This window comes from Opisthocomus hoazin, chromosome 7 (genome assembly GCF_030867145.1).
Source record: "Opisthocomus hoazin isolate bOpiHoa1 chromosome 7, bOpiHoa1.hap1, whole genome shotgun sequence".
In the NCBI taxonomy this organism is placed as follows: domain Eukaryota; kingdom Metazoa; phylum Chordata; class Aves; order Opisthocomiformes; family Opisthocomidae; genus Opisthocomus; species Opisthocomus hoazin.
Window position 1 is genome coordinate 43,350,080 of NC_134420.1, and position 12,737 is coordinate 43,362,816.

Genomic DNA, 12,737 nt, shown 5'->3' on the forward strand with positions numbered 1-12,737 from the left:
TGTTTCCAAGCTCGATCTGTAAAATTCTGAAGTTTTGTACTTCCCAGGATGCTGGTTTTGGGGTTAAGGCAGCAAAGTGTGAAAGTGACAAGCATCAAAAGCTTTAAACTGATAGCAAAAAAAACCCAAAAAATATCATATGACTAAAGCTTCATCAGGAGGTTCTGCTGCTCCATTAGCCTCTATATTTGCTGATGACACAAAACTGGGAGGAGTGGTGGATACACCAGCAGGCTGTGCTGCTGTTCAGCGAGACCTGGAGGGGCTGGAGAGTTGGGCGCAGAGGAACCTGATGAAGTTTAACAAGGGCAAGTGCAGGGTCCTGCACCTGGGGAGGAACAACCCCATGCACCAGTACAGGCTTGGGGCGGACCTGCTGGAGAGCAGCTCTGTGGAGAGGGACCTGGGAGTGCTGGTGGATGACAAGTTGACCATGAGCCAGCAGTGTGCCCTGGCTGCCAAGAAGGCCAATGGGATCCTGGGGTGCATTAAGAAGAGTGTGGCTAGCAGCTTGAGGGAGGTTCTCCTCCCCCTCTACTCTGCCCTAGTGAGGCCCCGTCTGGAGTACTGTGTCCAGTTCTGGGCTCCCCACTTCAAGAAAGATGAGGAGCTACTAGAGAGAGCCCACTGGAGGGCTACGAGGATGATGAGGGGACTGGAACTTCTCCCCTGCGAGGAGAGGCTGAGGGAGCTGGGCTTGTTTAGCCTGGAGAAGAGAAGGCTGCGAAGGGACCTAATATATATTTACAAATATCTCAAGGGTGGGTGTCAGGAGGATGGGGCCAGACTCTTTTCAGTGGTGCCCGGTGACAGGACAAGGGGCAACGAGCACAAACTGAAGCATAGGAAGTTCCGTCTGAACATGAGGAAGAACTTCTTCCCTCTGAGGGTGATGGAGCCCTGGAACAGGCTGCCCAGGGAGGTTGTGGAGTCTCCTTCTCTGGAGATATTCAAGACCCGCCTGGACAAGGTCCTGTGCAGCCTGCTGTAGGTGACCCTGCTTTGGCAGGGGGGTTGGACTAGATGACCCACAGAGGTCCCTTCCAACCCCAAACATTCTGTGATTCTGTGATACGACTGCTTTCTGTAATCTGGCATTATTAAGGAAAAACTTTCCCTCTTCAGAAAAGTGTATAACACAGTAAATGCTCCTGTTGCAATGTTTTGGCTCTAATCTTTAGGATTATGCTGAGAACTCCAAATATCATTAAGATCTTCCATTTAGTCGTTATTCTGCTGGAAAAATTAAACTAGGCTTTGCTGTTTTGTTGTCCATCATCTGCTAGCAAGAAGAAGATACCCTTCACAGTTGCCTTAGGCTTTACAATTTCTCCTGTCTTTTTTTGTTCCTTTCTTTCTATTTTTAAATGCAGTCCTTTACAAATGCAGTACTAATCACCTTTCAGCTAATGTCATTAATGGCCAATCGTTGTGGGTAACATTGATTTTATAATTGCTTAAAGGAAGAAAGAAAGTATGGTTACTTAACTTCATGGTTCTTCAGGATGTGCAGTCAAAGTCATTAAGTGCCTTTTCATGCACTTATTATTAAGCTGAGTAAGACACTGACTGTCTGGGGTGCTTTTGGATCTGAAAGCTTGTAGACCCTGAGGAGTCTTTTATATGTGTGATGCCTAAGTACCACCAGTGAAAACCATGTAGATCACGACACATTAAACAACAAATTGTCTACGAGGTAAACTTAACCATTCAGTTTCCCATTTCACTAAAGACAAGATTTCAATCATGAATCCTGCATAGAGACTGGTGTTCTGTTCAGAAGCACCTGTGACAGATTCCAGGACATCCAAAGACTCTGTGTTTATTTGACAGTTTTTATTATCATTTAAATTTATTTGATAATTATTTGCCATTATTTGGTATTCTTTGACAGATACTATTATTTGGCAGATACTGACACTTTTATATGTATCAGAGATGACCTAAATGTTGATTGTATAAGCCATAATTCTAGTAGATTATTCCTTTAGTTAAGTAGGGCATATGTCGGTTGTTGATAACGAGCTTTCAATAGGAATATTAGATTACCCACATTATGTGTGGGTTTTGCTAGTCAAGGTGAAAACCTGTTTTACTACATTACATGTGGATAATGTCCTTCTGTTGTGAGAATCATTACATCTGTACTTTGTAATTTTTTAGTTCCAGTCCTACTGAATTCTATAATTTTAGATTTTAATAATCTTTAAAGGTCCCTTCCAACTCAGACAGTTCTGTGATTCTCTGATTCTATAAATTTTTTTCTACCAACTATATCCAATACACAATTCAACTAACTGTGCAACTCAGCAGGTTAGTTTGTATTTAATCTCTTCAGCTCTCTTCCAGAACTTCTGGAAAAGAAGAGGCTCATTGATCTTCATACAAATGTTGCAACAGCCGTTTTGGAGCATATAAAGGTATGATTGCTCTCCCATTCCAGTTTTCTATCAGTGGTGCTCCTTACCTGGAGAAATATATTTGAGCAGGTGAAGTAAGATAAGAAAGTGAGCCTTTTCAGTTGTGCTACATTCTGCAGAAATCACTGTATAATGTTACTTAGTGTTGAAGAGTGAGAGGGAGTGAATTTTGAATGCCTCTGCTTGGAAAGTGAAGTAAACATAACATATCCACTCTTTTCTTATCAGAATTTACTAGTATGCTCTCTGTGGTTTTTATGATGGCCACAACCTTTATTGTGGGTTGGAGTCTTTCTGAAATAAATTTATGATGGAAGTGTTTTATTTACTTTAGAGGTGTCATGGCAAGTTATGACTTCAGTCTAAGCAGTTTTCTGTTCTGTATGTGTTTATCAGAAGGGCACTGTTTACTGTTCACCAGCAAAAATGATACCCAGAGAAGTGGCAATAATCATGCAAGTTAGAAAGTTGGTCTTTCAGCAGTGTTTGTGTTAGATGTCTTGTGTGTAATTTAAGCACTTCAGAAGGGTGCTTGTCCTCTTTTCTGTTTACGTCTGCTGCTCTTGTATCAGAGGACTTGCAGGTGGTTTCAGTATCAAGTAAAGACCATGGCTGCGAGTAGGATGACTTGGAAGATGGATCTGTTTCACAGTATGAGAACACAGATTACAGATGAGGCTTTCAGAAAAACTGAGATTCTGTTTTTGAAAATGATACAACCACCAAGTCCCACTGAAAAAACAGTAGTTAGAAAACTTTACCCCATACTATTTATAACTCAAGGAAGACGGTGTGTTTTAAAGCTAACTTTGACATTTGTGAAGTGCATAAGATCTGTCCTCAGTTACTGCTACTGATAATTTTTTTTAAACTAAGTACTATGAATGAGCAAAGGATTCGTTCTGATTTTAATGAATAAATTCATTTGACATTTGTAAGATTGGTGAAGAGATAGAATTGTTTCTGGCTTATTACTGTGGGGCCAGTTTATGTGCTTTTGCAGTATTAGGCATGTCAGTTTTCATATCTGGCAATTCAAAAGCAATACATTAATACCACTGAAAAATAAAATAGAAGTTTTACAATGTTAGTATTTTATTTAATGCCTTGTCTGTAAATTGACTTTTCTAAGAAAGATACTGAGACGGTGATGGCAGGCCTACACCAGCGGTATTTTATGTATTCCTTGTTGGACAGAAGCCAGGTTTCAGAGCAGGATGTGGAATGGCAATAACATCAGTTTGGATCGCCAGCGTCCTCTGGGCAATGGACTGGAGTCAGATGCGCTTGTTTGTTCACCATTTGGTGATAGTGACACACTTCTCCGGTGCCTGAAGGTGGAAGGAATTACCTTAGGGATCCTCTGCTGTAGCCCTCTCCTAGCCCTTGGGCGCTCTCCTTTGACAGGACGCCTGCTGTTAGAGAGTTCCCGGGGAGTGGAGATCCTTTTCTCCATACGTGGTTCTTCATTCTGGTATTGCGAAGTGCTCAGGCTCCTTACCTTCTTATGGTACAGCTGTCGAAGAAGACCAGGAGACAGCATCTTTTAATTTGGAAAGAATCAATTCCTTCATCTCCAGATATTTAGGAAAATATCTTAAACTCAAACTAATGCAAAAGCATGTGTTTCCTCTACTGGAATTTACCTACACTAAAGCCATTTCACTGAGTGAATGTAAAGTTTCTTCCAGCTGCTTTGTCCTGTCCATTTTTTCCCGTCTTTTTACTCTCCAGTGTTACAAAAATATCTTTCTGTCTCAAGCTGTGGAATTTTTAATGTGCAGGATGATATGCTACCCAACAGTTTCCTCAAAAATACTCTCAAAAAGGACAGTATCTCAGCCAGTACTATTGAAAGAAATTCTGATGGCACGATGAGGCTGTGATTAATACGTTTTATTTACAGTTAAATAATTAAACCAGATTAGGATAAGAGAAGGTTCTTGGCAAGTGCCCTGTCACGAGGAGCTAGTGAGGCACCATGCTCTTCTTCAGATTACTACATTTTGACTTTTAAAATAATCTGAAAGCACATTCATACTTTAAAATAGGCTGCTTACATTCTCTGTTAGGTTTTTTTGCTACTTTAAGTATCTGAGTGTTCTTCTCCACATATATATGAGAATCAGTGCAAAGAATGCTACAAGACCTGCTTTAGATATGCTGAGTGAATATTGTTTTTCTTGTGGTCAAATTTTAATGTTTACAGTTGACAGCTGCTTTCCACATTCTCTGGGATCATTTTCTAAGACACAGCAAGAGGAAACCAGAAATCAATCACGTACTCAGGGGTCCTGGCAGTTTTTTGGCGTATCCAAGTGTTTAGTGCAGTACTGGAAAGAATGCATCACTTTTTTCACGAAGTCAGCCATCAAGTATTTATTGCCATTGCTTAGAACAAATGCATCCTTGTTTTGCACAGATTGTTTTTTCTCTGAAGAAGCTGGTGACTGAAGGGCTGTACCTGACAGATAACTAGAATTATGGATATCTCTCTAGCTGCTTTAGAGTTTCAAGTAATGCGTATCTGTGTATGTCATTCTATGAATGCTAGGATTACTGAAGTGTGTTAAATCGGGCATATAAAAAGGTGTACATGTACACTTCTCTGAAGTGATTAATTGGAGAGAGGATAGATTAGGTAACATCTTGCTAGATTTCTATACATATGAATTTAAGTGGCAGATTTTTGTGTGAATTATTATCTGTCTTAGATTACTTACACTTGCTTGGTTTAGGGTTTTTTTTTTATTCCTACTGAATTTTCTTATCGTCTGTCTCCGATTTGCTTGATCTGAAGGCCTGATACTTTGAATGATTCCATTACTGGGATTGCCAGTAGCCTTTCAAATTATCAAATTCCTATTTTGCAAAGGAATTCCACTGTTTTAATGACTCAGTTTTAAATGAGGTTACATTTCTCTCTTACCATGTGAACAGAAACGGTGTTTGTGAAATGTATGTGTCATGGTGGTCCAGGCTGTTTTTCTGTAGTTCAAAACTGATAACTGAGTAACTTTCCGGTAAACAACATCTTTTTGTGAGTTCAGTTACAGTGACATTTCCAGCATCATCTGTGCAGTTCGCTCAGAGGGAACTGGCTGTAGCTGCCCCTTTCAGCCTTCTCCCAGAGACTCTCTTCCTATTGATAGCAGCACACAATAATTACCTGACCAGCCTTGCTCATTCTGGGGGTTACTATTTCTGGTTGTTTTCTGTCAACATCTTTGAGAAATTCCTCCAGTAATTTCTTAGCAAGTTTCTTTTCTCTTCTACATGTTCTCTCTCTCTCTGAATGAACAGCCTTTGTACTGTAAAGACGATGGGAGAGTCTCCAACAAGTCCTTATAGAAATGATCCTCTAAGAGATTTCAGTGGGTCCTGCTTCCACTTCTGTGCTTAAAAAGGAAGGATTATTGTGTTTGCTTTGAAGTACAGTGCTCAGGTAGAGATTCCCATGCACTTCAGTGATTTTCCCTAAAATAAGTTTTGGCTTACATACAGCCTGTTTCTAAAGATACTGATTTAAAAGCTTTCACAAATAATATTTAAAAAAAAAAAGGACAAAGCAAGCCAAAGTGTAGCACTTTAACTGCTGTACAGATCCTGCCCCTGAATTGGCAGCCAGAAGGGTCTCCTGAATGAGGTTGGTGTGGAACAAGATGTCATAGTAGGAAATCAAGAGCAGGAGGCAGAAAGGGAACAACTGTAAATGTAAATGCATCTCGATTTTACTGTTGATTTTTGTTATTAGTTTTTTTCACCTTGCTTGCCAGTTTGGCACCCACAAGAACCTGCTCTTTGCTATCTTTTTTTATTGAATCTACAGGATGGTTTAGCTCCTAATCACCAGCTTTCCCTCTTGGCATGTCTGTAAGTTTGCCAATGACTGAGCAAAATTGTACTTACTTAAATTAAATGGGACATTTGCTTCTTATCAGCACTTACTAGACAAGTTGGCTCTTTGGGAAGTGACTGTCTCATTGGTGTGGTATATGTGGGAAATCTATTAAAAGGTAACTAGTAGTGTTTAAGGCTATTCAGTAACCTGTATGAAATGTGGTTAGATGTCCATCTAATTCCTAGCGAACCAATATAAGAAAAATATTGCCCTAATTAGCATCTTTGCTAGTAACCCTCAGTTATCTAGTGAAGAAGCAGCTGAATAGACTCATCCTATTGATCCATCACTTCAGTTCCTGCTTTTGTCACATCAGAAAGAGAGTCTTGAAAGTTTTACATTGCTGCTTACCTCTGATGTCCCTGTTGTGGATAGAAACAAAGGACCTGAGGTTTTAGGATTTTCAGTTTGTTGTGTTTTGGGTTTTTTTTCCCCCAAAGAGTGCTAAGTTCACACTTCAAAAGTAGGTGTCCGAAATTTTTTAAGCGAGTGAGTGTACATGTACCATTAATGTTTCAGTGTAAAGCATAGCAAGTATATGCAACCAGTGAGTTCTCTGCTGCGGTTACTCTGTTTTGTTCGGCAGTCTTAGTCAAACAGCCATGGAGTTGCACATGGTTGAGAAGAATTTTACCTACTCTGTGCTCCAAGTAAGTTAACAACTGTAAATCTGTTCTTACAATTGAAACTATCTCATGTTTGCATTACATAATTGTATTTAAAAGTTGATCTGTAAACACATATAATGAGTTAGTGAATCTTTTTTTTATGTTGTAAATTTTTACATGCTATCTGAATAAATTTGTCTTAAACAGATCACCAGCTGTGATAATACGGGCATTGCCAAATTCAACAATAATGTATTTATCTTAATAAGATGAAGTTTCCACATTTCAAGTCATCCTTTGTTTGTTGGATGCCTTTTGTCTGGGAAAAACATTTTAAACTTAAAAACATTGTATTTAGCTCCATGCAAGAAGATACAAATGTAGTTAAACCACAAAAAGCAAGTGAATGTAATGGAAAGACTAGAAGAACAGTAGTAGTTCCTTAGCAATTGTTATATCTCTCTAGAGAGATTTAAGGAAACTCTAACACAGATAGTCTCCAAGATGCCGTGGAATTGAAGTCACAGAACATGTCTGGCATGCTGGATACCACGTTGCTTCTGAAGAAAGGACTTGGAAAAAGGCTGGTAGTTCGGTTCTATTCAGACTTGAAAGTAGTGTAACATAAACACTGATAATCACTTTAACCTTGGCTAAATACAGGATTAATGCAAGGTTTTACAGTAGCGTAACTACAAAAAATTTGCTGTGACTACTCTTCTAACATGAGCTCAAGGTAAATATAGCTTGAAAGAAGATCTAGGTCTTTTTTTTTTTGTCACTTTGTACGCCTGATAGGTAGTCATAGTCACAATGGCAAACGACAGAATACATCTTTCTGCCTCTAAAAGTAGTAAGTGGTCATTTTTTTGAGCACGCTTCGTGGTAATTTATTTTGTGAGCTGTAATTACAAGCTTCCACAAAGGCTTTAAGTTACTGTTCTGCAAGTAACTGCTCTTCTCTGTGAGTAAAGTAGATGGTGAATGAGAAATAGAAGTGCTGTATAGCTACCTGCATCATAAACTGATTGCCAAAGGCTTTCAATATTAAAATATTCTTGTGACTTACCTCTTTCATTTTCTATTCCCGTCTCAAATTCTTTTTTGACGGACCTACAATACTCAGAAGGTGAAATATCCTAACACCCTTAGGCTAGAGAAATAGCTTTTTTTTTCATTGTCGTCTTCTTTTTTGTTGTTGTTTTTTTGGGGGGTGGGTGGGGTGGTGAAATAACATTTTAAAAATTCCATTTCCTTCTTTGTGATCTCAGGAATAATTTTAGTAGAATTAAAAAACATGTGAAAACCAGACTTCTAAAGTTTTTCCGTTGCTGTCATTACAACCCCCACTGCACTGGGTTAGAAGGTGCCATAGCTGTTTTGCATGCCTTGGCGTTAGCAGGCAAAATTTCCTGAATCTCTGAACCCAGGAGAAGCCCCGGAGCCTCTTGCCTCGCTCCTGCAGTACCATTTCACTCCCCAGCGGGTATGATGGGGAGCTGAAACACTTCCAAGGCAACGAGATGGAGATCCACTCTGCTGGTCTCCTCTGTCAGCCAGTGCATAGCAGAATGTGTCCGAACGCCAGGATTTAGTTAGTTACCAGATAGTAAGGTTTTGTACGCTGAGTAGTTGTAACGTGTTGTAATGCTATGTTTTAGTGTTCAAACGCTTATAATGATCTGTGATGTAACAGAATTTTTTTAAAGAAGTTTTGGAATGCATTTTTCTGTCTTTAGATTGTAAGTTCATGATATGATGGTGGAGAAGTGCAAAGTTTGGTTGTTTGCACAGATGTATTGCATGCAGTCATTAGTTGCATGGTCATCTGGTGTCTTCCATAAAGCTTTTGCCTCATTATTTTTGTGTGGTCCCAGTGCCATCCTCCCTTAAAAAGGATTTTTGCAACTTGATCTGCATGTGTCTTTTCCAGTGTTAGCAAGATAATCTAATTATGAAGTCTTCCATCTTTGTTGTGAATGAATTATTGCAAGCCTTTGATCTGAGGTGGTTATTTCAGTACCAGCCCAAGGTGGCAGTTGCCAACTTTTCTCTGGGATGATGCTTTAATGTATTTAGGAATTTCCCACATCAATCTGCGTTGAGTAATTGCGTTGATGACTGAGAGACTGGAGATTCAGCATGAATTTGACATAATATGCACTTGAACATTATTTTTTCATGTTACGGTATAACACCACAAGTGATGGCATGTAATTTTAAGCTATGGCAAAACCATAGTTGGAAACAAAGCTCCTCTTCCCATTTAATATTTGCATGTCAGACAACCCTTGCTTAACTTGCATTTTCACCCTTAACTTGAGAATTACGTAAGCGTCAATTTTTCTGAGAGTTAATAAAAGCATATTATAATGCAAGCATTAGTTATTTTTACTGATAATTTATTTAAAAGTATATTTTTAAAAACAGTCATGTTAAGTAAAACTATATACCTTTTTAAAGAGGAAATAAATATTCTTTCGTAGTGTTAAGATGTTAACCCTAACACTTATTCTTAAATAGAGTCGAAAGCTGGATGTGTATTTTGAATATGAGGAAAAAATAATGAGCAAATCCACTCTGGATAAATCTCTTCTGGACATGATTTCTGACCCAGACGGTGAGTACTTTAAATCTGAACTCGGTATAAAATTTGTTAGATATGCAGTAAATCTGTACCTGCTGAGACTTCAGGGTTGGTAAAGAGCTTATGTGCAAGCTGTGCAAAACTTGTAAAGAAAACAGCTTTTTATTGATTTTTAGTAGCAGTTTAGAGAGTTTACTATTTTGGTTGAGTAATATCCAAAATATTGGCAACTTTTGCAGCTCCACTCTAAAATCCTTTCCTAACTCCTTCTTTCTGAAGGTCAAAGTATTTTAACTTTTTGTGCTTCATCAGTATTTATTAGTGTAGCATGAAATTGTGTGGTCTGAACAATACTGATTCTTTAAAATCCTACTGCATGTCTGACAACGCATACACACCTCGCAAACAGAACGACAAAGGGCATTTCATAGAACTCGGTTAGATCAAGGCATTGTAATGTGCACAGCTCTTGCTTGTGTGAGGAAGAATATGGCTGGGAGAAGGTGGAGAGAAGTGAAGCAAAACATGGGTGGGCCAGTTTGCTGAGGGACTCGCCTGACGTTCTGCATGCGTTGATCCAGCTGTGGCCTGTCTCTTTTCATTGCCCGAGAGCAGTGCACCCCAGCTTCTGCTTCATACGTGGTTCGTACATGGCAAAGCCTTACACACCGGGTGATGCTCAGATTCTCTGGTAGCAGGAGTCGCTAGGGGTCTTTCTCTAAAAGGCTGAGACCAGGATGGGTTCTCAGCTTTTCGTAGTGTCGTAGCATCAACTCTCGTTTCAACCTCTCACAAACTGAGGTATGTCAAAGCCCTCTGACGGGTTTTAATGAGATCTGACACAAGTTGGCTGGAACAAAATAACCTGCAGAGCAAGATTGTAAAACTGAATTTATGACCACTGGCCTGTCTGCATATTGGCAAGTATATTGGCAAACTTCGAGCGTTTAGAGACCCAGGGTTCCTGCTCTGTTCCCAGTATGCTCTTGAAGAAAATGTTTTGTTACTGCATGCTTATGTGTGTAGTCTTGTAGCTCCATGCTGGACATGATGTCTGCTTGGAGTTTGTATAACAATTCATATTTATAGAAAGAGTATATATAAATCCTGCTGACTTTCTTAAAAAATCTTTTATTAGTGTGTGTGGTATAGAATCGAAAGGCAGTAGAAGAAATAGTACGTGGTTGGTAGAAGTCTGAAGCTAAGATTTTACAGATGTCATGTTGTATCAAGTCTAGAAACTAACAGACTTTCAGAAAATCTCATCTCAGGTGTCAATCTGTAATTCAGTAGACATTCATTGTTAATATGAAACTAATAAGAGTATGTACAATCTGTACTTTTAATAAGCAGCAATACAAGCTAGTCTTTTTCTGCGTTCAGAATGAACTGTGCAGGTACTATTTTGATTTCGGCTTTTATGTTTGCGTGAGCTTACATATGAAAACAGAAATTGCTATGCTTGCTAGCGTTTCCTACTGGATCGATTACTTTTTACCTGAATCCACACATGCGGTTTTAGATTGCAGTATAAAGCAAATTGTTTACCAAGCCTGATGTATCATACCAGCATTCCTAGTAGCAAAGTTCCTGGGTTTTACGCAAGAGAGAGATGAGATTTCCAAGCTAGAGTTTACCTTCATAAGCTAAGTATTCAGGTGTTCACAGTAGCACATTAGCATTTCATATGCGTCACCTAGGTTTAAGGTACGTTTGTATCACAAAAGGATTTTGAGTTAAATCACGGTGATGATTTCCAGGCATGCTATCTGGTAACACTGGCCAGCTTCCTATTGTGTGATTCACTGAGAGATACCAGCGGAAAACAATCTGAAGGAATAACGCATCGAGTCTTCCAGTGCTTTCAGTGGTGAATGACTCGTTTGCGTTGCCTGCGGGGATATCTGTCTTGTGGCAGTGGTACCTGCAGAGCTGTTCGCAGAAGCACTGAGCCTCGACCGCTCAGCAGCTTCAGGCTTCAGCCTCCAGTTGCCTGCTGGGTTGTACTGGTCTACTAGTCAGGGCTGTTAGCTGCCTCCCAGTTCAGTCGGTATTACTATATCCTGGCATAGTGATGAAATAGGAATTTCTGGTGTTGCTTTGCGCTAGTAGGTCATCAGTAGCCCTAAAGGCTGCCTGCTGGTTTTTGAATGGAAAATGGAATTGTTCTGTTCTAGGTTCACCAAGTGAAGTTTTCTTCAGAACGTGTAACGCTCCCTCTCCCTACTGTGCTGCCGCAGACCATAGCCTAGAAACAAACACTGGAGATCTCACAGGCAGCTGACCTGGGTCTCAGCTGTTTATCACAGCTGTGGTTGTCTTCAGCAGTATGTCAGGAGTAAAGTACTTTTGCCAAACAAAGGGGTTTTCCGCAGATTTAGTAAAGTGTATATAATACAGTCAGAGGTTTTTTTGTTCTGTTTTGGTTTTAATTTATTATCTTTTAGCAAGACAAAATATCACTTAAGCTTATATGAGCACAAATCTTCTAGGAGTTTTGTAGGCATAGTAAATAGGCCTGGCGAGGGAAGTGCTGTCGGCTGCCACAGGAGTCCAGTTGGAACTGAAACTCAGTGATCAGCAAAGTGCTGAAACAAGCTATGAACTGGCAAGCTGGAAACCAAGTTTCCAAGTCAGTTACAGAAACCAAAGTCAGTTACACTGTATATTTGGAATGTTTAAGTGCTTTATTTACCCAAGTGAACTCTAGGTGGGATGTCTACCTTGAAAGCTGCCTTTTGGTTTAGATAATACAAAGTTTCTTCAGATCTTGATCTTCTGGCTTACTGGTATTTGGTAAAGGTTAATAAAACTTATTTCCCAGAAAAAATTGTACCAAGTCATAAATGTTCATTATGACAGCGCTTACTCTTAACTTCTGCCAAACTAAATATAAGCTCACATACAAACAACAGTTGCAGATTAGATTAGGTGATCCCCCCCTGACACGATCCACATTCCATAGTGGGGGCGGAGGGGGAACCCCAAAACAAAAAAACAGAAACAATTGTCTTTTTTGCTTACCCACAAGTACAAGAAAGTGCATTTTATTAAAATACTGTACTATAGCTAAAGGTATCAGCCTTTTTAAATGACGGATTATGAATTTGAAATGTTTGTTTTGAGAACTTGTACTTCTGAAATCTTCATTTGAAACTGTGGTGTTTACTAATAGTGACTGTCTTCTAGAAAAAAGCAGATGGTGTTCAGAATCTGCTGCA

At 39.4% G+C, this 12,737-nt stretch overlaps 1 protein-coding gene across 1 annotated transcript in view; it reads left to right on the plus strand.

Moving 5' to 3' along the window:
- The window catches only part of SCFD1 (sec1 family domain containing 1), a 60,130-nt gene that overhangs the window by 26,270 nt on the left and 21,123 nt on the right, over positions 1-12,737 (plus strand). The window contains exons 14-15 of the mRNA XM_075425143.1: positions 2,339-2,420; positions 9,453-9,549. Of these exons, the coding sequence (XP_075281258.1) occupies positions 2,339-2,420; positions 9,453-9,549 (179 nt within the window). The remainder of the gene's footprint in view (positions 1-2,338; positions 2,421-9,452; positions 9,550-12,737) is intronic.